This window comes from Bos taurus, chromosome 6 (genome assembly GCF_002263795.3).
Source record: "Bos taurus isolate L1 Dominette 01449 registration number 42190680 breed Hereford chromosome 6, ARS-UCD2.0, whole genome shotgun sequence".
Lineage (NCBI taxonomy): Eukaryota > Metazoa > Chordata > Mammalia > Artiodactyla > Bovidae > Bos > Bos taurus.
Window position 1 is genome coordinate 43692553 of NC_037333.1, and position 27807 is coordinate 43720359.

Below are 27807 nucleotides of genomic sequence, written 5' to 3' on the forward strand. Positions count from 1 at the left end.
TTCCTCTCCATCAGAGAATAAAACAAGCCACCAACACTTTGGAAGAGAAGACAGAAAACTGTGGTCTCACTGTTCTGTATGCAGACTTTCACCTGAAACCTTCTTATTTTCATATTATTCATTACCTGTCTGTCCACAGTGCCCAACTGCCCTCAAACCCAGATCTTTGCTCAACTCTGTTAGGATGAACACTGTTTTCTCCCCTCACTGAGTAAGAGAAGGGATCTGGTCTCTTTGCTTTTTCCTTATCATCTTCAACCTGTTCGTGTATTTTCTATTCTACTCCTCACCCTCACCTTCTAAGATACCCACACATCCAGTTTCTGAGCATTTCCAAAATTTGGCAGCGCCTAACAGCCTGCTTTTTGTTGATTCTCTCCCAAAAGCTTAAATCTCACTATTATCTTAATGCTGTGCCAAGTCAGATACTTTTCGTTTATTTTCTTTCAAGCTTTCAAAATCCAGTAGACATTTCTTCACCAACGTCATCTCCTCTTTCATTCTCTTTGTCCTTTAGGGTTTAAATCTTTTTGTCTTTATTGTCTTTTGTTGTGTCAATTACCTTATTTAATCTAAAGTATATTGTTTAAGGTTTTCATCTAATATTCTATCAAAAGCACTTCCCCCTACAATAAATATAGAAAACAATATTTAATGACTGCATCATAGTGTGTTTTACAATCAACCTATAACTGAAAATTTAAATGAGCCAAACTTATTATAAATAATATCAAAATAAACATCTTTTTATATGAAGTTTTACCTTTATAGTAAATTCCTTAAAATATATTTCTAGAATAGTATTAAGTCAAGTTTTTGAACATTTTTAAGCTATTGGTTTTATGTTATTTATTATATTAGATAGCTAATTTCCAGGAAAGTGGCAATAATTCACACTCTCCCCCAAAGGCAGAGACTAGTTACATGGGATGCATTCCATCCTCAATAGTGTCACCAACGTAATAGCTTCTCAAAATCGTTACAGTTGTCTCTCATTCTGTTGTAATTTTAATTTCTCTCCTGGCAAATGTGATTACAATTTTTCATGTATTTATTGGTAACATATAGCTCTTGTTAATTGTTCATGGATGAAACTCCTTTCAAGTGGAATATTAGGTTCTTACTTATAATCTCTTAATTTCTTAAATATATCAAGCCATTTAGACCAGAGTCATTAAAAAATATTTTCCCATTTTATAATTTGTTGGGTTTTTATTATATTTACAACATACAGAATTTTTAAATTTTTACATAATCAAAATGATCACTCTTTTCCTTTATGCCTAGAAATCCTTATTGTTCCAGGATCTGATAAACATTATCCTATATTTTCTCCTTTTACTTCTTTTGAATTTTTTACATTTTATTCTTTCTCCCTGGAATTTAATTTGTAGTCTTTTCTCCTTTCAGTTAACCAGGTGGCTCAACACCAGTTCTTACAGAATTGTCAGTTCTCCAACTACTACGTAATCTAGCCTTGACCACATCTATATACTAAACACTTATTTATACCAGAGTCTTGTTTCTAGTCTATTTCAACCTGATTTGTCTATTTATTCTTACTCCGGAACATCCAAAAGTTTTAATTACCATAACTTTACAGTACATTACAATATCTACCTGAGAAAAGCCTGCTTTACTGATCTTCTTTTAAAATATTTTTTAGCTCTTTCATTCTATTTACTATTCAAAATTAACGTTAGAATACTTGGTCAAGTTTCCAGAAAACAACAGCAGTAAAATGATTTTGACTAGAATTACATTAAATATGTACATTCATTTGGTAAGAGCTAACATCTTGACAGTATTTGCTCTTCCTTTCTAAGAAAATGATTCCTTTTCCATTTATCCAAGTCTTCCTTTATGCCTCTACTAAAGTTGTACTGTTTGTTTCATACAGAATCTGTGTTATTACTAAATGAATTTATTTTTAGTTTACATTTTAGTGCTATTTTGAATGATTTTAATCTTCATATTTTCCAACTGGTTATTGGAAGTACACCAGAAAGCTATTAATTTTTGCACATTATTTTCTGTTGAATCAACTAACTCAACTCTAATTTTCTAAAACAATTTTTCAGTTTTGCCAAATACTTTGCTTCACTATATAGATATTAATTTTACCTGATCATATACTTTTTTGTCTCTTTTTTTCTATGTCTGATTTCTGTCCTGTGTATGAGTAAGCTGGCAGAAATGGGATTGTGAACAGCATTGTCATAACCATGGTCTTAATGGAAACCCTTTACAATGGGAATAATAATTGCTGGCTTTTACTGAGTGTTTTCTACATGCTAGTCACTTTGCCAAAGGATTTGAGTATATTATTTCCTTTAATCTTCATAATCATCTTAGAATAAAGTTACTACTATAATCTCATTTTAAAGGTAATTTTTAAAACTTTAAAGCAGAAATATATCCAAGGTTATTCAACTAGTCAATGGCAAAACATAATTTAGCTTTACATTGGTTTGACTTCAGAACTTATGCTTACAATACAACTAATATTACAGTCCAGAACTTCAAATATTAGTTGGTGATAGGAGTTTTTAAGGATGACTAGGAGATTTTTTGAAAAATTTTTGGTTGAGAAAGGAGTTGGGACAGAGGAGTGGGTTTATTATAGGCAGATGAAACAGATGTAAAAAGTACAGTAACAATGCAAGAAATGGGCAACCATAGTTCCTCAAGTTAGGTGTGAGCCCCAAAACCAATTACTATCGAAAACAGTATATTTCAAAGACCAATGCATCTAAGAGTTTACTGTTATTCCCACAAAAATAACAAAAGCTATACTCTGTGACCTCTTGGCCATTTCAGTTTCCAAAAATTTCTAAAGAAAACATCTGGTCTCAACAGCTCAACTCTTTGTGTCACTGAAACTTTGATTCACGCAAAAGGTGGGATTGAGGTGATTCACGTTATTCAAAGTCTAGTCTAGTCAAAGCTGTGGTTTTTCCAGTAGTCATGTATGGATGTGAGAGTTGGACTCTAAAGAAAGCTGAGCACTGAAGAACTGATGCTTTTGAATTGTGGTGTTGGAAAAGACTCTTGAGAGTCCCTTGGACTGCAAGGAGATTCAACCAGTCAATCCTAAAGGAAATTAGTCCTGAATATTCATTCAAAGGACTGATGCTGAAACTGAAACTCCAATATTTGGCCACCTGATGCAAAGAACTGATTCATTAGAAAAGACCCCGATGCTGGGAAAGACTGAAGGCAGGAGGAGAAGGGGATGACAGAGGATGAGATGGTTGGATGGCATCACTGACTCAATGGACATGAGTTTGAGTAAGCTTTAGGAATTGGTGATGGACAGGGAAGCCTGGCGTGCTGCAGTCCATGGGGTCGCAAACAGCTGGACACAACTGAGCGACTAAATTGAACTGATGCTATTCAAGTCATATGTTGGCAAGAAGCTGGGTTGCGGGAGACAGTGGACTTTCTTTTCCAATGTGAAAGGAAAGAAAAAAAGAATCCAGCAATACTCAAAAGTCTTTACAGTGCTACAAAAAATTATGTATTTCTGCAGCACATCCCCGGATTATTGACTGTGTCTGGACTCTCACCATTGCAAGAAGCCATTGCCTGAAGCGTGAGGCATAGCATGGAGAAATATGAATATCTTGCTTTTTCGCCAGACATTTTCATTGTTAGGCTTGGGGAGGGGCGTGCTTTCTCAGAAATGACTACAGAAAAGTTTTTAGCTTTAAATATCACCCTTTTCAAGGAAGAGAACAACCAATTGAGGCTAATTAAGTATTCATTAAAGAACACAATTTTTTTACAAGTTTCTCAAAAATTCACTCTTGACTAGTGAACAGAGAGAAAGCGGGATCTGCCTGCATAAGCACAGCACTGCCCTTCAGACTCAAGTCCTTGTCCTGGCCCTGCTGGGCAAGGCTCTTAACCCATCAGCCCTCAGTTTATGCATTTGATGACTGGTAATAATAACACGGTTGCCATTTCCTTCATAGAGCTTCTATGAGATTGAAAATGCAGTATAAATGGATATGTGCTTCTGAAAACTGAAACACGCTTGACATGTGTAAAGAAAGATCCAACAGTTTCCAGGACGCGCTCCCTATAGAGCAGTCATATTTATTGCTCACCCGAGCTCCTCTGAAAAAGACAAACACTCATCAGCAGTAATAGAGTTCTGCAGAGCACCAGACCAGTTCCATTTCAATTCAAAGCCCGGGAGGCAGCAAACTTTCCATCCAGGCACTACCCTCTTAAGTCTCCAGTAAATTTGTCTGTTTCCCCAATATACGTGGTGAGGATCTGAACAGCAGCATCAGGCTATGTCCAAGCAGATTAGCCTATCAGGCGGAGATAATTACCATTTAAAGGCTAAAGAAGAAATGACCTATTTTACACGGACTCTGTGAGAGGTGCTGGGGAAAGATGCTGTGTGACCCCAGAACTACTTTAACTCAAGCTTTGGTCACCACATGGCACCGTCTTCCCCTCATTCCCTTTGGCCAGTCATTTCTTTATATACTGTGCAGTGGCTCTGTGTACTGGGGACTGAGCTTAAATTGAGCTTGAGACAGGGGCCATGGAATGATTGAGGAGTGAATTAGATAGAAAACTGCAGCGTTTGTGCCCTAAGTGAGAGAATCACTGCATTCACCCAGCTGCTACAACTTGAGTATTTCCCACTTCTTTTGACATTTTTTTTTTTTAAACCAGGGAACTTGATGTAAAATATATTTGTCTCTTTAGAGAGTCCAGAGCTGCCTTCTTTTAAGATCTGCCCTTCACATCTCGAGTTTTCTGTAGCCAGTGTCAGCATGGATTGGGAGCGATGTGAGCCAATGCTCATGAAAGAGTTCCAAATGGGAAGAGTCTAAGTCTTAAATCCTAAACTCAGTGTTCGCTGGGTCCCCATCAGAATAATCAGCCATGAATACAGCACACAGGAACACAGGAAGTCAAATGTAAAAGGCAGAAACTCCACAGGGAGAATTTGTTTCTCATCTTGGTTCTTTGGGTTTTACACAAAACTGTTCCCTTCCCAAGAGGTGCTCAAAATTGAGTCAAATTTGAAAACTGTAAAATCCCTGGATTCATTTATTAGCATGGGTTCATCCATGCATAAGCACAATTGGCTGTCCTAGAACAAGCAGATGAGGGCACTTGCTATACACAGCAAAGTTGATTTCAGTACACATGACTTAAGCCTGCCTCGTGCCTGGTACTGTGCTAAGCCCTGAGAGAAACAGGAAAATGAATAGGATTCAGATTCTGGCCTCCAGGGATTGACGCATAACTCGACCCAAGACAGAGTAAGAAAACTCCTAGAAGAGAGATCTCAAATGCTGTGACTTTTTAAATAAAATCCCCATAAGCATGGATTAGGTTAAGGAAATGGCTCCATTCACAACCTAAGGCCTCCTCCAGCCTCAGTGCTCATAACACCCCCTGACACAACAAGCCACCTGCCATCTTCCCAACACACGCCAAATGCGTGTTCTTCTAGTTCTTTATTCATAAGCTTCCCTATGACTAGGATACCTTTTCACCCTCCTCACCACCTAGAAAGCCCTTACTCTGAGGCAACTCCATCATCTGTACAATAAAAATGAACAAGAAAATGTCCGTCCAAGGTTTCTCCCTGCCTTTCACATCAACGATATGTGAATTTAAGACGTGCATCCAACAGTCCACTTCCTGTGAACCATGAAGTCATTCCTGATGCCCTGGGACATGATTCCTCTTGCTTCTCTGAACTTCCATCCCACATGCTCAGACTGCTATCAGAGCACGGAATGCACTGAACTGTCATTAACTGTTTATTTATTTGTTCATCCTTCTGAGTAAAGTGGGTACAATTAGGGGGCAGGATCTACATCTTATTTCATTATTATTTTCTTTAGCAAAGAGTTACATGACCAGAACTAGGCAGTGACCACTATTCTAAGTGTATTACATGTATTTATCCATTTAATCCTCACAACAACCCAATGAGATAGATATTATCATTATCTCATTTTGCCCAGGAAGGAACTGAGACAGAGAGGTTAAGTAATGTGTTCAAGGTCATACAGCTGGTAAGCAGTGATCCATGATATGAGCCAACCTCTTAGTGTTGCATTAGGCTGTTTTTACTTATTTTTGCCACCTCAGGACGTTGCCCAGGGGTCTAGTATTTAAAACCCCTGGAGCTCAATAAATGTGCATTCGCTGATTAAATAAATGAGCAGATGGCCACTACTGGTTAGCCCTGGCTAGATCCTCTTGAAAAGTTCTAGACTACAGAAGTTAAGGTAATGAGCAGATCTGGAGAAGCTTCAGAGAGACTCAAGAAGATGGAAATGAAGAATTATGCCTAAGGGATTTAAGGTGCTTAGCCATGAGAAGTAGAAGCTGAAGGCTGCTTTCATAATGATCCTCAAGGCCAGAAAGGCTGATTCCTGAGGACAGTGACTGAGTTGTTTTTCTCCACCTCCAGGGAGGAGGAAGGAGCAGGACTGGTCCTGAGCTGCAGCGGGTACGTAAGGTTTAAATCCACCACAAGGAAGAATTTCCTTAACCCAAGAATCATTTGTTAGACCCAGGGATGAGTTATGGAGAGCAGCTATAGAAGGTCATCTGTTTTCAGCTTTTTGGACTTGCTTCTGCTCAGAGTGAAGAACATGGGGGTGAAAACAAACAATGACATGTCATCCCAAGGTCTCTTTAAGCCTTATAAATCGATGACATTTGAATCCAAGAAATACATCAAACACTGTACGTTCCTGGACCAAATGAATGAATGAGTCCCAAATAATTTGAAAAGCAACAAAAAGTTATAACCAGCAAAAAAGGGGTCTTCTCAAACATACCACTGTGCCAGAAATCTAACAAGGGAAGAAAAAAGGAACTTGTTTTCTGAGAAACCTACACTCTTACAGTTTCTACATTCATGCCATTTCTTGCTAGGTCCATCATGTGCTGTGTGCTTAATTGCTTAGTCGTGTCCAACTCTTTGCGACCCCACAGACTGTAACCCACCAGGTTCCTCCGTGCATGGGATTTTCCCAGGCAAGAATACCGGAGTGGGTTGCCATTTCCTTCTCCAGGGTAGGTCCATCATACCCTTGACATAAAGGTAGAACTGGTCAGTCTATACCCTCAGGTGCTGACTTTACCCCATCATCACAATTTGCTCATTTGATAGGTGACATTAGTATCTTAAAGCAGAATTCTCTAAATATTGAGTAAACTCAAAATATGAACCACTCTTCCATCAATTCCAATGCAAGGTGTACCAAACATGAAGAAATGAATCCTTTCCTGAGAGCAGGAGACAACCTCATACATACTTCTTTTTCATTTCCACATGGAAACTGAAATACAAAATGGAAATGGTATCGGAAGGAAAGGTAGAAAGTAACAAGAAACCATTTGGAGAGAACAGGAACTTGCCTGAGGTCACACATCTAAGTCTAGTAGCCTTTTCCCCATCAGGCCCTCTAGTTTCCCGGTCCACTCTCTCTCACACATCATGGCCGCTCAGCACTGAGGCAGCCTTACTAGAGGCCGCCTTCATCACATGCAGCCTCTTTGGGGAGCCTATCTCACCTTGAGAAACTCAGTCTGTCAGCCTTAGGAGACCCATTGAACTCATACAAGAATCTGTTCTCTCTGCCCCAAGTAGAGCATAACCATCATCAGTAAATCAGTAAAGCCCAGATTCTAACTCAAGGTTTCCCTGCTTGCGTTCCTTCTTAAAAAGCTGGCTCCAGTGTCATCTTCTCTGTGAACTCATCCCTGGGCCTCTGTGTTGTGCCAAGCCGCTTCAGTCATGTCCAACTCTTGACAACCACATGGACTGTAGCCCACCAGACTCCTCTGTCCATGGGATTCTCCAGGCAAGATTACTGGAATGGGTTGCCATTTCCTCTTCCAGGGGATCTTCCAGACCTAGGGATGGAACTTGCATCTCTTACATCTCCTGTATTGGCAGGTGGGTTCTTTACCACTGGCACCACCTGGGAAGGCCTAGCTCCATGGCCCCCTAGCTTCATGCAAATAGACACAATCCTAAGGAGCTTCCAAGCTCTGGATCCAGGCTGCTTTGGCCTAGGTTCCATGGACTAGCTAAGTGATCTTAACCTCTCCGACACTTCCTCATCTGCACAACGAAGATACAACTCATATCTCTAATACCATGATGGTGAAGATTCTATGAGTTAATAAATGACAAATTTTTAAAACAATTCTTGGCACAAAGTAAGCTCTTGGTCATTGTTTAGTATTTTGATATTATTACCTTTCCAAATTTTCTGAGTCCTCATGGGGTTTTGTTCATCTTTCTAGTATAAAATACTATATTATTCATATTTTTTATAACTCTCCTCCAGTATTGTGTTAGTTATTATCCACCCCATCCTGAGCCCACAGACCATCTTCTTTTCTGGCAGTCTCTGTTCAGATGATGTCACTTATATCCACTTAGCCACCCTGCAGATTCATTTTACTCTCCACACACCCATCCCCTGAATCAATCACCAAATCCAGAGGCCCACTTCTTCTAGATATTTCCAAATCTGCCCTTCCATCTCCATCTTATTTCCACGGTCCTACCAATCCTCAATTAAAGTTGTGAAACAGCTTCTGAACTGGTTTTCTGGCCTCCAATCTTGTTACAGTCTAATTTATCTTCCGCATTGAAGCTAGAATGATATGTCTCTAAAAAATTACTGAGCCCTATCTCATGCCTCTGTTTAAAGCCCTTCAATGACTCTCCACTGCTGTTTGAAGATGTTTGGTCTGACCACGCAGGAACTTTCTCACCTTCAGACTCACCCGCATGACTCCTGCCTCACCTTGAAAGGCCAGCACCAAAAGACAACTGGCTCCTCCTGCCTCTGATAAGTTCTCCTTTGGCCTTTATACTCTTCCAAGTTCTTTGTCTGGCTTACGTCCTTCTCTTTGTTTAATTAGTGCCAGCATCACTGCCTCTGTGGGTCCCCTTAGACACTGGAGACCACTCCTGAGTGATTCTGTGACACACACAGCATTTTTTGGCTCTTCTCAAATCATAACAACCTGCTGTGCTCTTTCCACCATGACCTCAAGTTCAAAGGCAATGTCTCCAGACACTGTCTCACTCACTTAAGTGTAGATGTGCTTTATACACAGTACCTGTTCAGAGAACTTTGAATGGTTGATCTCATTAAATAGATGATAGAGAGCACCTAACACATACAGCACATACCATGTGTGTGCATGTGGGCGTGCAGGCTGTCACTTCAGTCACGCCCAACTCTTTGTGACCTTTGTAGCCTGCCAGGCTCCTCTGTCCATGGAGATTCTCAGACAAGAATTCTGGAGTGGATTGCCATGCCCTCCTCCAGGGGATCCTCCTGACCCAGGGATCAAACCCGTGTCTCCTGTGGCTACTGCATTGCTGGTGGATTCTTTACTATTAAGCCACCAGGGAAGCCCCATAGCACACACTATGGGGCACTAAATAGCAGATGAATGGATAAGAAAGCTGTGGTACATATACACAATGGAGTATTACTCAGCCATTAAAAAGAATACATTTGAATCAGTTCTAATGAGGTGGATGAAACTGGAGCCTATTATACAGAGTGAAGTAAGCCAGAAAGAAAAACACCAATATAGTATACTACTGCATATATATGGAATTTAGAAAGATGGTAACGATAACCCTGTATGCAAGACAGCAGAAGAGACACAGATGTATAGAACAGTCTTCTGGACTCTGTGCCTCTTGAGAAACCTATATGCAGATCAGGAAGCAACAGTTAGAACTGGACATGGAACAACAGACTGGTTCCAAATAGGAAACGGAGTACATCAAGGCTGTATATTGTCACCCTGCTTATTTAACTTTTATGCAGAATACATCATGAGAAATGCTGGGCTGGAAGAAGCACAAGCTGGAATCAAGATTGCCGGGAGAAATATCAATAACCTCAGATATGCAGATGACACCACCCTTATGGCAGAAAGTGAAGAGGACCTAAAAAGCCTCTTGATGAAAGAGGAGAGTGAAAAAGTTGGTTTAAAGCTCAATATTCAGAAAACGAAGATCATGGCATCTGGTCCCATCACTTCATGGGAAATAGATGTGGAAACAATGTCAGACTTTATTTTTTGGGGCTCCAAAATCACTGCAGATGGTGACTGCAGCCATGAAGTTAAAAGACGCTTACTCCTTGGAAGGAAAGTTATGACCAACCTAGATAGCATATTCAAAAGCAGAGACATTACTTTGCCAACAAAGGTCCGTCTAGTCAAGGCTATGGTTTTTCCTGTGGTCATGTATGGATGTGAGAGTTGGACTGTGAAGAGAAAGCTGAGCACCAAAGAATTGATGCTTTTGAACTGTGGTGTTGGAGAAGACTCTTGACTCCTTGGACTGCAAGGAGATCCAACCAGTCCATTCTGAAGGAGATCAGCCCTGGGTGTTCTTTGGAAGGAATGATGCTAAAGCTGAAACTCCAGTACTTTGGCCACCTCATGCAAAGAGTTGACTCATTGGAAAAGACTCTGATGCTGGGAGGGATTAGAGGTGGGAAGAGAAGGGGACGACAGAGGATGAGATGGCTGGATGGCATCACTGACTCAATGGACATGAGTCTGAGGGAACTCCGGGAGTTGGTGATGGACAGGGAGGCCTAGCGTGCTGCGATTCATGGGGTCGCAAAGAGTTGGACACGACTGAGTGACTGAACTGAACTGAACTGGGAGAGGGTGAGGGTGGGATGATTTGGGAGAATGGCATTGAAACATGTATAATATCATATGTGAAATGAATCTCCAGTCCAGGTTCGATGCATGATACAGGATGCTCAGGGCTGGTGCACTGGGATGACCCAGGGGAATGGTACAGGGAGGGAGGTGGGTGGGGGGTTCAGGATGGGGAACACATGTACACCTGTGGTGGATTCATGTTGATGTATGACAAAACCAATACAATACTGTAAAGTAATTAGCCTCCAATTAAAATAAATAAATTTATATTAAAAAATAAATAAAAGAAAAAATAAAAATAATTATTCTAAGGACTTTTCATAAATGGACTCATTTAATAGTCACAACATTCTTATAAGGTAGCTGGGATAATTATCTCTATTTTATAGGTGAGGAAACTAAAGCATAGAGAGGTTAGAAACACTACCAGCGTGGCACAGTTAGAAATTGATGACACCGAGGTTAGAATCCAGACGTCTGGGTCTAGATCCCATGTTCTTAACCTTTATACCACTGCTCCTGTCAGATAGAGGTACCATGATAAATACAGGTATCTAAACAGACACAGATAATATATTCTATTCCAGTTCTACATAGGGCAAAGGTGAGGCATTGGAAATTTATAGAAAAGTCATCCAGGAAAAAGGAAGAAAGCTAAACAAAGAGATCACCATCCTTGCTCCTTAATAACCAGCAGTAGAACTCAGGGCAGTCAGCCTGCCTCAGCTTTGGTTCTTCATGTGTAAAATCAGGGCCTTCGGGCCACATTACATTTTAGCTTTCTTCTGAATCAAATTTGCAGTTCCCTTCGGTTAGGGGAACATCATCAGGGCTGAGTGTGTGCCAGGCTTAGTGCTGAAGGCAGAGGCACAGACACAAGCAACATGCCTCTCTGTCCTTGAGGAAGTTGTCCTCCTGTTGAGGAGACCTTGGTGGACAACACTGAGAGAGGAGTTCACTGCCAGACCACTATTACACTGGTTGTTTTAAAGGGGACCACCCCAAGAGAAAACATTATCATGAGAAATGAGCCATTTGTCCCTCCATAGTATCTTTCTTTTTTTTAAATTTTTTTAAATTTATTTATTTTGATTGGAGGCTAATTACTTTACAATATTGTATTGGTTTTGCCATACATCAATATGAATCCACCACGGGTGTACACGTGTTCGTAGTATCTTTCAACTGACTATTATCCAGCAAATAAGCATCTGTACCTCCTCACATCCTCTCTACAATGCCCCACTCAATTGTAATGCCTTGGTTCACAACTGAAGCAAAGATGCTTAAGTAAATCTGCCAATCATCCGATGGTTACCTGATGAACTAAGCCCCCACCACCTCATTTCACAACTTCTCCCAGAGTTGAAGTGGGCTTTAAGCGTCAGGAGTCATGACTCTGGCAAAGCTGCTCTTGGTATTCCGGTACAGGTTATAGGCTTAAACGGATCTTTAGATTTACAGTTGATTTGAGCAGTTGCATCTAGTTCATTTTCAAGTTTGTGGATAAGGTGGTTTATTTAAGGCAAAAAGCATCCAATTAAAATACATTCTGAATAACTGAGTGAGCAAGGCATTTTTGCCCAACTCTTAATTTATTTAAAAAAAAAAAGCCATCAGGGGACTTCTCAAGGACCAAATCCCATCATGTCACTGAGAGATGAGATAGTAAAATATTTTTGATCAAAGTATAATTTGGAAATACATTCTGAGAGGCAGTCTTAACAAGAATCCAGGCTTTGGGGCCAGTCCAACTTGGATCACATCCCTTTTCATCATCTCAAGTAGCTCTGCAACCCTTAGCATGTTCCCTAACTCTGCTGAGCCTCATTTTCCCCATCTGTGTAATAAGAATAAGTAATATCTGTCTGTTAACATACTTGTCAGAATTAGAAACATAGCTTAGGGCCTGGTAGAAAGTAAGGGTTAAAAAAATAAACTATTGAAAACATTTTATTAAAGTCTTAATGATTCAGAGACTGATTATTCCATTAGAAGATCGTCATGCTTTTTCCCTTCCTTCCTCTTTCTTCCTGCCTGCCCACGTCACAGCTGCTCATAAGCTATTATTCCATGAGATAAAAAATGAGATAAAATTCAATTCAGATGGCACAGCACAGTGGAAAGAGCACAGGCACTTGAGTCAAACAGGACTGGACTTGAATACTAGATGGCTTTGGACAGGTCATGTAACCTCCTTAAGTCTTAATTTCTTCGTCTGTAAAAGGAGGGTAATTATATCTACCGGCTAGGTTCCTTAGGAAAGAGTACACACACACATACCTGGCACTGTGATTGGTAAATAACAGTTAGGTAAAAAAGTACTGAATCCGTTTCAATAAGAAATGCAGAATTAAAGCTAAACTGAAGCTTCAGGATCAATTACAATTTGTAAAATGTCTTCAACTCCATCACTACCATGAACGGCCAAAAGAAGTCACTCTCAGGATGAAAGTCTTACATCTAATGCCATTTGATTCCATTTCCTCCTTTAGGGACAGCTTGAGTGTTAGCTGAAGTGGGGAGACTCCATGCTTGGGGACCCAGCATGGCAATACAGATGGCTGGACAATGTGGGCAGCAGGCAGACCTCACTGTGGGTAGAGCTCCAGAAGCAGTGAAGCAGGGGCTGATGCACCACAATATACAATGCCATGCATGGTCAAGAGACAGAGAGGCCAAAGGAAGCCTAGGATGCCCTTCCGATAAGCATGACCTCCAATATCTACAGAGAGAACTTCGGTTACCATAGTGGAAATGACATTGGTCAACTTGTACAGGATCACATCTTTGTAGGTAATAAGCATAGAGAACATTTTCGTCATCTGCCTTTGACTAAGCTAAAGGTCCATGGGATAGGACCATTGATAGGACACATGCTTTCTTACATAAACATTTGGATTTCATGTTCCTAGTTTAAATATTTTGTCCACAGAGATCTCTGAGTCATCTCCTCACATGCTTCTTCCCTTCATCCCCCTCTGAAGACTAGAAGATGCCAGCTCTTTAAAGGAAAGCACATAAACAAAAGACAAAAATCCAAAAGTCACATCAACATACCATAAAATATCTGAATATCTCTTTAGACCCCCTGGGGACCAACCATGTGACATTCTCAAAGTAGCACACAAAGATTTATTTGTATGCCTTCCTGCTTCCTAAATAACGCACCCACTCAAAGTGGAAGGACTCCAATTTCATGACAGTCTGGAGGAGGTTTTTTTCTGAAGCTCCTTCCTGAACATCACATAGCTTAGAACAGAACATACCTGTCAATATCAGTACTACGTTTCACAGAAATTTCTATTGCAAAGGAGACTCTTAGGAAAATTTTCTCTTTTTATAAAAAGGGAGAATTATTTTTAAAAATTGATGTTGAGAATCAACTCGTCCTGAATCACCACTTTTGTAAGAAACTGTCTGCTACAGACAAAATGGAAAATCACAGTTGCACTTTATTCAACACCACCCATAAGAAATGCTTCATGCACGGAAGTGTTCTTTTTCCATAAGGCAGCAGCATTAGAAAAAAAAGCTCTGGCATCGCTCTTCAATATTGTTGTCTAATTAAATGGCAATGGAGTGGATGCGTAAAAATATGCATTAGAGGTGTGTAATGTGTAATGTGAAGAAGAGTAATCAAAGCCATTCAACAGGATTTAGGAAGGGATTTCAGTTGGCAGCTTACGAGACAGGAGCATATAATTTTGCTAATTTGAAATAGGTATTGTAATGTATAAACATTACTGCTTTGCATATTTTAATGAAAACTGCCTCTACACCAAAATGAATCCTTTAGCTTGAACTTTCTGCATACCACAGAGCTTCTACCTATTATGAGTTCAGCATAAATAAGAAAGGCACACAAGCCACATTAAAAGAATGGCCACCTCATTAAAATAGGTTAAAACCAAGCCCCTTATTCCAAGCTACTATAACGCTATAAAGTAAGTGTGGTGACAGGTGTTGTATTAAATTTTTATATTGCAATGAACTTGTACTCACACAAACCGAATCTTCATGCTTTCTTTGATATACACCTGCAACTTGTTAATTCAAGGGCCTTTATTAAGAAAGTATAAATTTAGCAACATCTATAGATTTGTAAAACTCTATTAGCTTGCTCAAGAATCTACAGAAAATTCATTTGGAATCTTATTTGCATGGTTTACAAAGAAATGGAAACTAATGATGACTTTTCCCAAAAAGATATGCCTAGAGACAATGCATTTGTGCAAACAGACTGATGTGAATTACCCAGACTTGGGCTGAAAGAGATGAGAGAGTGATCTGGAGCTGTCTGGAGCTGAGGACATCACTTACCTGCCAGCTCGCTTCTCGCTGAAGTCCTTTTTTCCAGTCTTCTTCCAGTCTAGGGGAGGTCTCATCCATTGCTGATGCTGCTTGCACAAACTGGATTCGCCAGTGGCTGTTACTCTTTCGTTGCAAGCCTTTACCAAAGCAGCAGCGAGGGCAGTTCAGGGGCAGACTGTCATGGAGAAAATGCCATGCCAGAGGATGAGGGATCAGGCAGGAAGAAGCCACGCGGGAACAAATTTGGGATACATGGGGCTACCCTGACAGCTGCCAACTGGCCAGGCAGAAGGCCAGCTCAGCCACTGAGCGTCCAGAGATTAGGAACAACCAAGCTCCAGGGCCAGTGGACAATGGGTCATTCTTATGCTTCTGGCATAAAGGTCAGAGGAGGGAAGTGTGAAGGCATGCTCCATGACCTAGAAATATGCATCTCTTATGTGCACTCTTGTCTTTCTCTCATCCCCAAACACACACACGCACACACACACAGCAGAATTTGCATTGTTCTGCAGGGTTGCATCAGTGGGTCGGAGTATCCTGGAAGAAATAAGCTACTTTACATAGAAGCAACACATTTCATTTGAGCACATCTTCCCCCAACATAGCATGAATCACTCAGCAGCCAGTAAACATGCATAATAGCAAGTTCCATTGGGAGAAAATAGACTCATTCAGGTAGTTGAATCCTGAGCATCTATAGTCCCTCGTCTTCCCCCTCTAGGAAGTTCTATGACAGGCATTTAAACTGACCTCATGGACCTTTAGGCAAACCATTAGCTAAAATGGCCAGAGGCTTCAGTTGGGATGGACTCTGGTGTCTCAGATGGTAAAAGAGTCTGCCTGCAATGTGGGAGACCCAGGTTCGATCCCTGGGTGGGGAAGATTCCTTGGAGAAGGTAATGGCAACCTACTCCAGTGTTCTTGCCTGGAAAATCCCATGGACAGAGAAGCCTGGCAGGCTACAGTCCATGCGGTTGCAAAGAGTCGGACACGACTGAGCAAATAACGCTTTCACTTTTCCTCAATATTTGGGGCTCAGTGAAGCCAAATCCAACCCAACTCTGCCCTGTTTTGTTACTATTTCTCACACAGAATGATACTGTCTCCTGCTGTTCAGAATTGATCACCTAGAGTTTTAAGATAGGCAGCTGGTGTTACTGCCAACAGTACCTACTTTTTCCCATTAAAACGGTAGTTATCAAATGACTGCACAATAGACTCAACCGGGAAGATTGTGAAAATACTGTTACAAGAGCCTTATCCCTAGAGATTCTGATTTAACTGGTCTAGTATGGGTCCTAAGACCCTGTCATATTTTTTAATCCCACTGGATGATTCTACTGAGGACCCAGGACTACAGTCACAAAACTCAGAGTATCATTTAAAGTTTCTCTAAACTAATCAGTTGGCTGATGCCTGAATCCCCAAGATCCTGCCAATACCCATGTGAACAGTTTCTCACCACCAACGATGGTAAACTCACTACCTCCCAAGACAATCTTGTTCCATGGTTGACCGTTTTGTCCCACAATGAGTTGATATTCTTCTCCCTGCACCTGCCATGGCTGTACTTCATTAGATGTACTTCATTGTACTTCCATGGCTGAACTTCATTCTGTAAAGAATACTAAAACCTGTTCTGTAGGACAACCCTTCAGATATCTAAAGACAGTAGCAGCCATGCCCTTAAGCCTCTGCTGAATTGTCTCCTTCACATTAGAACTTGCAGGTTTCTTCCATGGAATATGCAAACCATGGAATATGGTTCAGTAACTTCTCCATCCTTGATGTCAGCCTCAAATATATATTTGACTGTTTCTAGTGGTAGTGATTCTAATACTCCAGAAATGATTGCAATATCCTGCTATAATCTACCATTGCACATACAGACTAACAATCACATGCCTTATTTTTAAAATCCCCATGCTAACCACCACCATAATTATAACAGCAGCCAGCATTTACTGAGCATAGACCTCCATACCCGGTACTGCAAGTTTTATTAACCTTACATCATTCATCCTTTATGAGCATACTATGATGTCATCTTTTGCTGCTGATTTACAGATGAAAAGTCCAAGAGAGACAAAGATGTTTGCCTGGTTATGGGCCAGGGGGTAGCCAAGCTACTGAGGCCTGCATTCTCCATCCCTGCTTTGTGCTAGGCAGCCCCTTTCACTGATGCAGTCCCAGGTCCCACTGGCTATTTTGACAACCACATCTCGCTGATATGGTGTCACAGTTAACTAGTACACTGAGCTTTGCTCTCATCTTCAGATTATATATGAACAATTATATATAGCCAATTTATATAGGCTATAAGTTGCCATAGACAGTCCTAACTTGCCATTATTATTGTAATACGGAAGAACCTTTTGTATTCTATCACAAGTTAATCACTAAAGGGATGTTTCCTATAAGATTAAATTATACATAATGGCCCATCTCTGGGAACCCAGGTTCTCGTAATGAGCATTAAGCTAAAATACCTTTGTTTAGCTCACAAGAAACATCCTCACCAGGTCTACCTGTGGATGACTGAGAGAGGAAGAAATTAATATTATATACCCCTCTAGAGGCTGATGGGAACTGGGGGGTGTTTGACTTTACTTCCACCCCTTTTAACATAAAAGAAGCCTGAATTCTAACTCAGGCAAGATGGTTCTTTGGGGCACGAGGCCACCATCTCCTCAGTCTGCTGGCTTTCAGAATATAGTAGTTATTCCTTGTCCCAACAACTCATCTCTTGATTACTGGCCTGTTGTGTGGTGAGCAGTATGATCTTGGACTCGGTACATTATTCTTTTAATAATTACAAGACTGGAGGTGACGGAATTCCAGTTGAGCTATTCCAAATCCTGAAAGATGATGCTGTGAAAGTGCTGCACTCAATATGCCAGCAAATTTGGAAAACTCAGCAGTGGCCACAGGATTGGAAAAGGTCAGTTTTCATCCCAATCCCAAAGAAAGGCAATGTCAAAGAATACTCAAACTACCGCACAATTGCACTCATCTCACACGCTAGTAAAGTAATGCTCAAAATTCTCCAAGCCAGGCTTCAGCAATATGTGAACCGTGAACTTCCTGATGTTCAAGCTGGTTTTAGAAAAGGCAGAGGAACCAGAGATCAAATTGCCAACATCCACTGGATCATAGAAAAAGCAAGAGAGTTCCAGAAAAACATCTATTTCTGCTTTATTGACTATGCCAAAGCCTTTGACTGTGCGGATCACAATAAACTGTGGAAAATTCTGAGAGATGGGAATACCAGATCACCTGATCTGCCTCTTGAGAAATTTGTATGCAGGTCAGGAAGCAACAGTTAGAACTGGACATGGAACAACAGACTGGTTCCAAATAGGAAAAGGAGTTCGTCAAGGCTGTATATTGTCACCCTGTTTATTTAACTTCTATGCAGAGTTCATCATGAGAAACCCTGGACTGGAAGAAACACAAGCTGGAATCAAGATTGCCAGGAGAAATATCAATCACCTGAGATATGCAGATGACATCACCCTTATGGCAGAAAGTGAAGAAGAACTAAAAACCCTCTTGATGAAAGTGAAAATGGAGAGTGAAAAAGTTGGCTTAAAGCTCAACATTCAGAAAACGAAGATCATGGCATCTGGTCCCACCACTTCATGGGAAATAGATGGGGAAACAGTGTCAGACTTTATTTTTCTGGGCTCCAAAATCACTACAGATGGTGACTGCAGCCATGAAATTAAAAGACGCTTACTCCTTGGAAGGAAAGTTATGACCAACCTAGATAGCATAGTCAAAAGCAGAGACATTACTTTGCCAACAAAGGTTCGTCTAGTCAAGGCTATGGTTTTTCCTGTGGTCATGTATGGATGTGAGAGTTGGACTGTGAAGAAGGCTGAGCACCGAAGAATGGATGCTTTTGAACTGTGGTGTTGGAGAAGACTCTTGAGAGTCCCTTGGACTGCAAGGAGATCCAACCAGTCCATTCTGAAGGAGATCAGCCCTGGGTGTTCTTTGGAAGGAATGATGCTAAAGCTGAAACTCCAGTACTTTGGCCACCTCATGCGAAGAGTTGACTCATTGGAAAAGACTCTGATGCTGGGAGGGATTGGGGGCAGGAGGAGAAGGGGAGGACAGAGGATGAGATGGCTGGATGGCATCACTGACTCGATGGACGTGAGTCTGGGTGAACTCTGGGAGTTGGTGATGGACAGGGAGGCCTGGTGTGCTGCGATTCATGGGGTCGCAAAGAGTTGGACATGACTGAGTGACTGATCTGATCTGATCTAATACCTTCCACTTCACCTCTAACAAAACAGACAAAAGCAAGATCTTTACTTGCTCAGCTCCTCTCATTTATTAAGAATATGTGGGTGCTTCTTCGGAGGTCTACCCTGAAAGGTAAGAGAGAACAGCCAGAGGAGAAAAGGTCCAGAAATTTTCCCCAAAGACTAGACTCAATGGCAGTCTCACAGATCACCTAGCTCTTCCCTCTTTTCCTCCAAATTCCATCAACAGGACTCCATAAGGAAAACTGGGGGCAATCAGTTTTATCATTTGAATTACATCAGATCAGATCAGATCAGTCACTCAGTAGTGTCCGACTCTTTGTGACCCCATAAATCGCAGCACACCAGGCCTCCCTGTCCATCACCAACTCCCAGAGTTCACCCAGACTCACATCCATCAAGTCAGTGATGCCATCCAGCCATCTCATCCTCTGTCCTCCCCTTCTCCTCCTGCCCCCAATCCCTCCCAGCATCAGAGTCTTTTCCAATGAGTCAACTCTTCGCATGAGGTGGCCAAAGTACTGGAGTTTCAGCTTTAGTATCATTCCTTCCAAAGAAATCCCAGGACCGATCTCCTTCAGAATGGACTGGTTGGATCTCCTTGCAGTCCAAGGGACTCTCAAGAGTCTTCTCCAACACCACAATTCAAAAGCATCCATTCTTCGGTGCTCAGCCTTCTTCACAGTCCAACTCTCACATCTATACATGACCACAGGAAAAACCATAGCCTTGACTAGACGAACCTTTGTTGGCAAAGTAATGTCTCTGCTTTTGAATATGCTATCTAGGTTGGTCACATCAGGGTATGTTAATTTCAGGGTAATTGAATTAGTTCTTGTGGAAGGTGGGATACAAGTGGTTGAGCATATTCTTTGGAGTCAGATCAAGGTGTGAGGAGCAGCCCCATTATTACCTGGCTCTATATCCCTGGGCAGGTCACCTAACACTTCTGAACTCTAGTTTCCATGTCTGTAAAAGAGAGGAGGATTCATTTTGATATTTGGCAAAACTAATACAATTTGTAAAGTTTAAAAATAAAATAAAAATTTTAAAAAAAGAGAGGTATTATTATCTCAAGCTTACTATTGTTTATCCATATCTAATTCCCATTTGTCCCAGGCACACAGCAAGATTGCATTTCCTTAAACCCCCTAAAGTCAGTCAAACTACGTGTCATGTTTTGGCCAATAACATGTAAGAAAAGTGATGGGTGTCACTTCCCAAGGGAGAGCTTAATCATCAGCCTTCGGCTTCCAGCCAATTCTTCCCCTACTGCAGGGACTGCGTATGTTGATAAGATGTTCCTTAACATCGGAGAAGACTAGACAGAATGCTGAGTCAACTTGCGAAGGGCACTTGTCCTGGAGAGTCACCTGGACCAACAACAGGCATTACGGGAACAAGAAATAAACTTCCGGCGTTGTTTGTCCCCATAGCATAACCTAGCCTACCCTAACCAATGCATCCTGCCCTTACCATAGAGTCATTACAAGAATAAAATTAAATATTCTCTCTAGAGTATTATCACATGCATCAAGTAAGTTTGCAATATTATTTTAAGTAAATTCCATTACAAGCCAGTATCTTCTACCCACACCCCATGGAATCCAATATTTCCTCCTCCTTTTGCAGCCTGGGTTTTTCCTGCTCATAAGATAGTGCATTAAGTGTGACAATTTCCATAGATGATACAGAAACATGAATTTTAAAAAGAAAGGGTAAAAGTGTTCAATAATGCAGCGTCACTCTGTCTCAGAAAGCTAACTCAGAATAGCGTGACTTTAATGCCACTTATCATTTAGCAAGGAAATTAATGAAAGCAAAATGAAGCCTCAAATACTAAATGTAGCTTGGTATGAATTCAATACTGATAAAATAAAGTACACGTCTTCAAAATGTAAACATAATAGGAACATACAGGAATATGGGAGCTTATTAAATAGCATAGCTTTTATTCACGATTCTAAAATCAAGCAATCATAAAAGAATTCATATTGTTGTAAATATTTTCATTAAAGTAAGTTTTGACTATGAAAATAAGGTATAAGGAAGGCATGGCTTACACATTGGCCAAATTGCAATGCTGACATTTCAAGACACAAATTCTAACCTGCTTTGGGACACCACTGGGAGAGTCTTTATGCAAATGCTAAAAGCTATGCCCCGTATTATGAGTTGAATTGTGTCCTTTCAGAAAGATAGGATGGAATCCTACTCCTAGAACCTCAAAATGAGATCTTATTTGGATGTGGGGTCTTTGCATAGGTAATCAAGCTAAAACAAACTGATTCAGGTGGGTCTTAATCCAACCTGATTGGCTTTCTTATGAAAAGAGGAAAATGTGGACACAAAGACAAATGCACACAAATAGAACACCACACGAAACTGGAGGCAGAGACTGAGGTGATGCATCTACAAGTCAAGAATTGCTAGCAAGCCTCTACTTCTTCCTCAGAATAAGCAGCTTATTAAGACTATACAGACTGAAAAGAAAGAGTTTTAGAATTTGTAACATTTTCCTTAAGGAAAAATTATATTAAAAACTTAACATCTATATAAAATGCATCAATCAGTCCTCCCTTGATTTAAAGGAAAATTCCTTATCCTCTAGAATAAGTATGGGTTGATACTTCATGTTAAGAATCAAAAGACTGGAAAAAACAAAAGTTTTCCAATTAACTTAAGCCATGCCTTCCCACAGAATTCTATTATGTCAGAATCTGGCACTCTAACCTGCTCTATGGGATACAAACATCTAATCTAATCTAATCTAGAGAAGAAAATAAAAGAAAATCTGTGGTGGGGAGAGTAGAGGGATGTTGATGAAAATAAGTACAAAGCTAAGTACTTCCCAGGTGTGGAACAAAACTGATGGTCTGTCACCCCCCAGTAGGATTTCATACACTCCTTCACGTAACACCTGGGCTAGAATTTTTATGAATTCCTGCCATCCATTTTATTATACATTCTCACTTTAAATCCATTCTCAATGAAATTTTCCAAGACATTTTCCCATAAACTTTTACTTCTGTTTTTACTTTCTCTTCTTTTTAGAAGCTAATAATAAGGTATTTACCTTTAGAAATTTTCTTCACAAAAAACTATAATATATCAAGCCCACAAACCAGAGGTGACTGTGTATTAACTCTCAAAAAACAAAACAAATACAAACAAACAGAACATGTGTGATAAGAGCGATAAATCTGAAAAGGATGAACTTTGGTCATGTAGTCTTATTTCGGAAAGGAAAAAAAATAGAACATTGGTTTTCAGTTCACTGTTTCACTGGAATAATTAATGCTGATCATTCCCTCATAAAACATCTAAGCTGAACTGCAGAGATACCCACAGGACTGTGGACAATAAAACACCATGGCTAGGAGAATATTCTCTTGTGCACCAACTTACTTTGGCTCTCCTGTGGCCGAGTTGTATGCTTACCAAGATTCATTTGTGTTTGTTCCCAATCCTATTTATACAGGTTGTAATTAAGTAGTAGAGCTATAAAATATGAGTTCCATGGAAAGGGAGTTGTTGCTTTCATGAAGCTAGTCAAATGCTCTGGAAAGACCCAATAAAGAAAAGCTGCTTTAAAAATTTTACTGTTGTGGGGGCAGGATCCGCATAGATTCTACTCAGGTTACTTGGTCACTGCCTTAAAATTCTTAATTCATTTTAAAGAAATTGAACCTGGAATCTGAGAGGTTTCTCCAGGGACACAATTTACACAAAAAAAGCTCCAGAATTCAACCCTCTGAACCCCCTACATAGATAAAAGTTCTTGGCTTCACAGCAAAACACTGATGAATAAATGTGCATTTATGGATTTTAAGCAAAAGTCAAATTTTTGTGTAGGTGCATGATTTATGATCCCCCAACTTAATCAACTTATGTGATTAATCAGTCAACAACCATTTTCAATCATATGGAGTAAGCATTTTCATGATTTTAAAAAAGGTAAGCCAGAAAAGACCTTTTCTTAATTGACTTCTAATGAGCAGAGATAGAAAGTAACAGACTCCAACAAATATACAAACCAAGAAACAGAATCCATTTCAATACCTAAATCTACTTATATCACATAAGCGAGAAACAGCATGGCTCTAACTATAAACATCAAACACTGTATAAATCTGAGCCATGTAGACTCCAATTAATTACTGCATAGCATTCCCATGTCTTCCTATAACTGTGTAATAATACCAACTGCCTATAATCGAAAGGATTTAGTAGACATTTATTGATGGAAATCAGATGATTTCATCCACAGTGTCTGAATTACATTGATACGTTTGAGCCCGAAGCGAAATAATGTAATGAAAAACAACATACAGATGAGAACCTCAATTTTTCTCCACATATGAATCTGTCACTGATTCGAGAAGAATCAAATCTAAGGCTGACCAGGTGAAGACATTCCATACATCATCCTTCCCAATTCAATATAAAAATAATATTTCCCCTTCCAGTATGTTTACATACTGTTCCTGACTTGGTGAGATCCTGAACATCCAGAGAGCTCAGAGACAGAGAGTTGCCTTAGCAAATGGTACGCACAGCAGAGATGAATTACAGAACACTTCCTTAAAAGAGATTACTTTAAAAACTATATGAAAGTCATAAGCCCCCAGAAGTAATAACCAATGGACTCATGAATAGAGTGGGAAGGTTGATCTTATGAGTAGGATGAATGAATGAGAAATGGGCTATATGGTAGGCTGGAAATATCATTTCCTCTTCCTCCCCATCCCCCCCACCAGTAGACTACCTTGGAGTTAAATTTTAACCAGACATATCTCTTGATTTAAAAAACTTTTATGTCATTGTCTATGAACTTACACATATTCCTAGGAGGGGGTCACCTAAAGCTTTATCTCCTAACACTTTGTCACAAGTCACTTTTCAGTTCAGCTTAGAGAGTAACACTCTTTGCAACCAGGCAAGAAATCATGATGGGGTGAGGGTTGGGGGTGCAGAGTGCACAGAGGAACTTGAGGAGAAAGGCTTAAAACAGAGGAATTGAGTAATTTTAAGAAATATACACTCAAAGGCTCATGAAAATTGACTTTACTAGCCACCAGATTCTGTGAGGATTATTAAAAACTATCCAGTTGGGTTATAGATTTGTAACATACACCTAGCTTCTCATTGCCTTTATAAAATGTAAGCTAGTGGGAGAAGGGGAGTGGGGGCATACCTCTTCCCTCTTCACTTACTCCTAATACTAACATCCTCATGCCAGAGGAACTTCAGATACAGTTCAATAACTTCACAATAGGAAGAAATAAGAATGGGAATTTGGTTAGTAAGTGGGCTAAGGACTGGGCTTCCCTTGTAGCTCAGTTGGTAAAGAATCTACCTGCAGTACGGGAGACCCAGGTTCGATCCCTGGGTTGGGAAGATCCCCTGGAGAAGGAAATGGCAACCCACTCTAGTATTCTTGCCTGGAAAATCTCATGGACAGAGGAGCCTCGTGGGCTGCAGTCCATGGGGTCGCAAAGAGTTGGGCACAACTGAGTGACTAACACTTACTTACTTAAGGACTGGTTACTCAAAGTGTACAAACCAGAATTACCTAGGAGCTTGTTGAAAATGCAGAACCTCAGGCTCCACTCCAGATGGACAGACTCCATCTGCATTTTATCAAAGCTGATTCATTAAATTTAGGAAACAAGAAGAGGCTTATCCTGAACCAATTTGCATAGCAAGGTCAATTTGCATAGCAAGCTTTGTTTATTTTTTCTTAGGTTAGAGCGTAGGTTTAGAGTCACTAAGGAACAGAATAACTGATCGACGTTGCAGGGAAGAATTGAGCCCCCTGTGAAGAAACTGACTAGTGCTACCTCTGGAGAACTGCACTTTCCAGATTCTGGAAAGATTTTTATAAGCATGATCCAGCAGGCGTCACAGGCAGGACTCCCACCTTTAAATCACCCAACAATCTCAACATACATGACTATTCCACTTATTAGCTCAGAAAAACAGCTGATGACAAGTGAATGACGCTTCCTGTGGACATTTAGATGACTGATTTTGTATAAATCAATATGGAGTGCCACAAAATGTCAGAAAATACCAAATGAAGAGAAAAGAATCAATAGATAAACTTGGAGTTAAATGAGTGATGAATAATCTTTACCAACTAAAATAAATTAAACCAGGAAAACCTAGTTAAAGTAACATCAAGGATCTGGCTTAAAATCCCCCCAAAAACAATGCAATTTAGAGTAAGGCCACTCGTGACAAGCATGTTATTCTTTTTTTTCCCCTCAGGAAAGCACTATGACAGGAACTACAAAATAAGAGCTAAATTCATACTTTCAAGCTTATGTCTAAACAGCCATAATTTTTTAAGGTTCCACAACAAATAAACTTTAATTTGCAGATGTAGAGCACACGTTAACCTAGCAACCATGATACAGAACACACATTTGATTAACACTTTCAGGTTTTAGAAGGATAGGGTTAGGGAGACCTATTCTATAAGTCAGTTAATTCATTTTAAATTTCAAATGTGCCTCTTAGAGGCATCAAATAAACCATAAATTTACAGACAGACCAAATATCAGAATTCAAATCTAAATGTTTTTCTTAGTTCTATAGTGGCATCAGAGATAAATCCAGTCTTGTAACAGAAATAAAGATAAACGTCTTTCTTCATAACTAAACAGACGCAAAGTGGCTTTTTACATTATTTTATAACTCATGGGTTCTAAGGTCATGAACTAGATGCTAATATGCATTGGGAACAGTGTTGGGTATTAGAGATGAGAGGCGAAGAACACAGAGGCTTGCCCTCATCGTCCTGTGAGGGAGTTAGCCAGGTAAGCAAATCATCTCAGTCACAGTAATATCTGAGCTCTGGAGAAGAGCATTCTGGCACTGCCCCAGGAGGCATCCATCCCAAACCCCTGTGTCAACCTAGCTCAACACCAGGAGGTCCACTCCTGTTTCCATGTCCTTGGTGAAGGGCAACATGGAGACCTTGCCCCAAACTTCAGTACATAACCTAGGCTTAAGGTTTTTGGTGATCATGTTTTTAAATGAAGTAGTTTCTGAAAGATTTCTACAGGAAGAGAGACCACAGTACCAACAATCAGACTTCATGGCACTCTGACCTATGAATCCTTTTTTTCTTAGATTCATTCCCAAATCCAAATATCCATGGATGCCCACAAGACACTGATGCCCACACAGGCAAACTCTCTTGCTAGATTCCAGTCAATGATTTGTGTAAACAGAGAAATTTGGGGACAAGGGTCCTTCTGACTCAAGAATGCCCAAGGTGTTTCCCAAAGGTCTCCTTAGAAGCTGGCCAACTAGAGATCAGCAGAGATGTTAAGTCTTTGAAATGCCATTTAACAAAAAATGCTCCTCTGGAGAGCTGTCTCTCTGAAACACAGAGGGAAGGAAACACACACAAGCAAAGAGATTTTAAAATGCAGCTTCTTTTGGAAGGTATAGGGAGTGAGTAGAGAACAATTCCTGGACTTGGGCAGAAAGACTGCTAATCAGGACCTTTTGACTTCTACCCCATTAGAAGAAATCCTCCAATGTTTCCAGCTATAGTTCCATCTCTCAGGCAGATTTGTGGGCCACTCTTATTTCCTGCAGAATAGCAGAGGAAGAGGTGAGGGGAAGACCGCTTCCCCAAGGGGCAGCCCACGAGAAACACAGGTACTACAATTAATATAGACGCCACTTCTCTGAAATGAAGGCTACCATCCTACCCAGAACAATACCAGGAATCAAGACCATGAACAGATTTAGAAAGCCACCACAATATTGTAAAATAATTAGCCTCCAATTAAAATAAATAAATTTAAAAGAAAAAAAAAAAGAAATTAAGCCAAGACTGCCCCATTGATGACTGTTAAAATATAGTAAATATATCAAAGCTGGGACTTGAATCAAGTCCTTACTCTAGAAGATGCCCTGGCCCCACCTTTGTTACCAGGATAGACTTCAAGGCCAAAGGATGTTGAGTGTTTACTATGTGCCCTGTGCTTCAATCTTTAAAACAATTTTGTATGAGATTATTATCATCTTGTTTTGACCAATGAGGAAACTGAAGCATGAAAAAATAACTTTCCAAAGTTCTCATGGCCTTAAAGGCGGGCATCTAGGACCAAGCGGGTGATTCCAGAGCCTGTCCTGGGAGCCACTCTCCCAACTGCTTCCCTTCTTAATCGGCCTCCACAAAACCACATATCTCCAGATGATGGCAATGTAGTGGTGGTGGTTTAGCTGCTAAGTCCAGTCAGACTCTTGTGACCCCATAGACTGTAGCCCACTAGGTTTCTCTGTCTATGGGATTTACCAGGCAAGAATACTGGAGTAGGTTGCCATTTCTTTCTCTGGAGGATCTTCCAGATCCAGGGATTGAACCCTGGTCTCCTGCTTTGGCAGGTGGATTCTTTACCAACTGAGACACCAGGGAAGCAACGATGTAGGGATTCACCCAAAACAAATGGAAACGATGGATCCAGACAGTGCTGGG

At 40.4% G+C, this 27807-nt stretch overlaps 1 protein-coding gene across 6 annotated transcripts in view; it reads right to left on the reverse strand.

Moving 5' to 3' along the window:
• The window catches only part of PPARGC1A (PPARG coactivator 1 alpha), a 714770-nt gene that overhangs the window by 312090 nt on the left and 374873 nt on the right, over positions 1–27807 (reverse strand). For 2 of the 6 annotated variants that reach the window (XR_009494753.1, XM_059887359.1), the window contains exon 1: positions 15040–15222. The exons of 3 other annotated variants lie outside the window; for them this stretch is intronic. Coding sequence is in view for 2 of the 3 variants with exons in the window: in XM_059887359.1 (XP_059743342.1) it covers positions 15040–15108 (69 nt within the window). In the remaining variant the exon portion in view is untranslated. Of the gene's footprint in view, positions 1–15039; positions 15223–27807 lie in introns of those variants that run through there. One more of the 6 variants, XM_059887360.1, reaches the window with a different exon arrangement.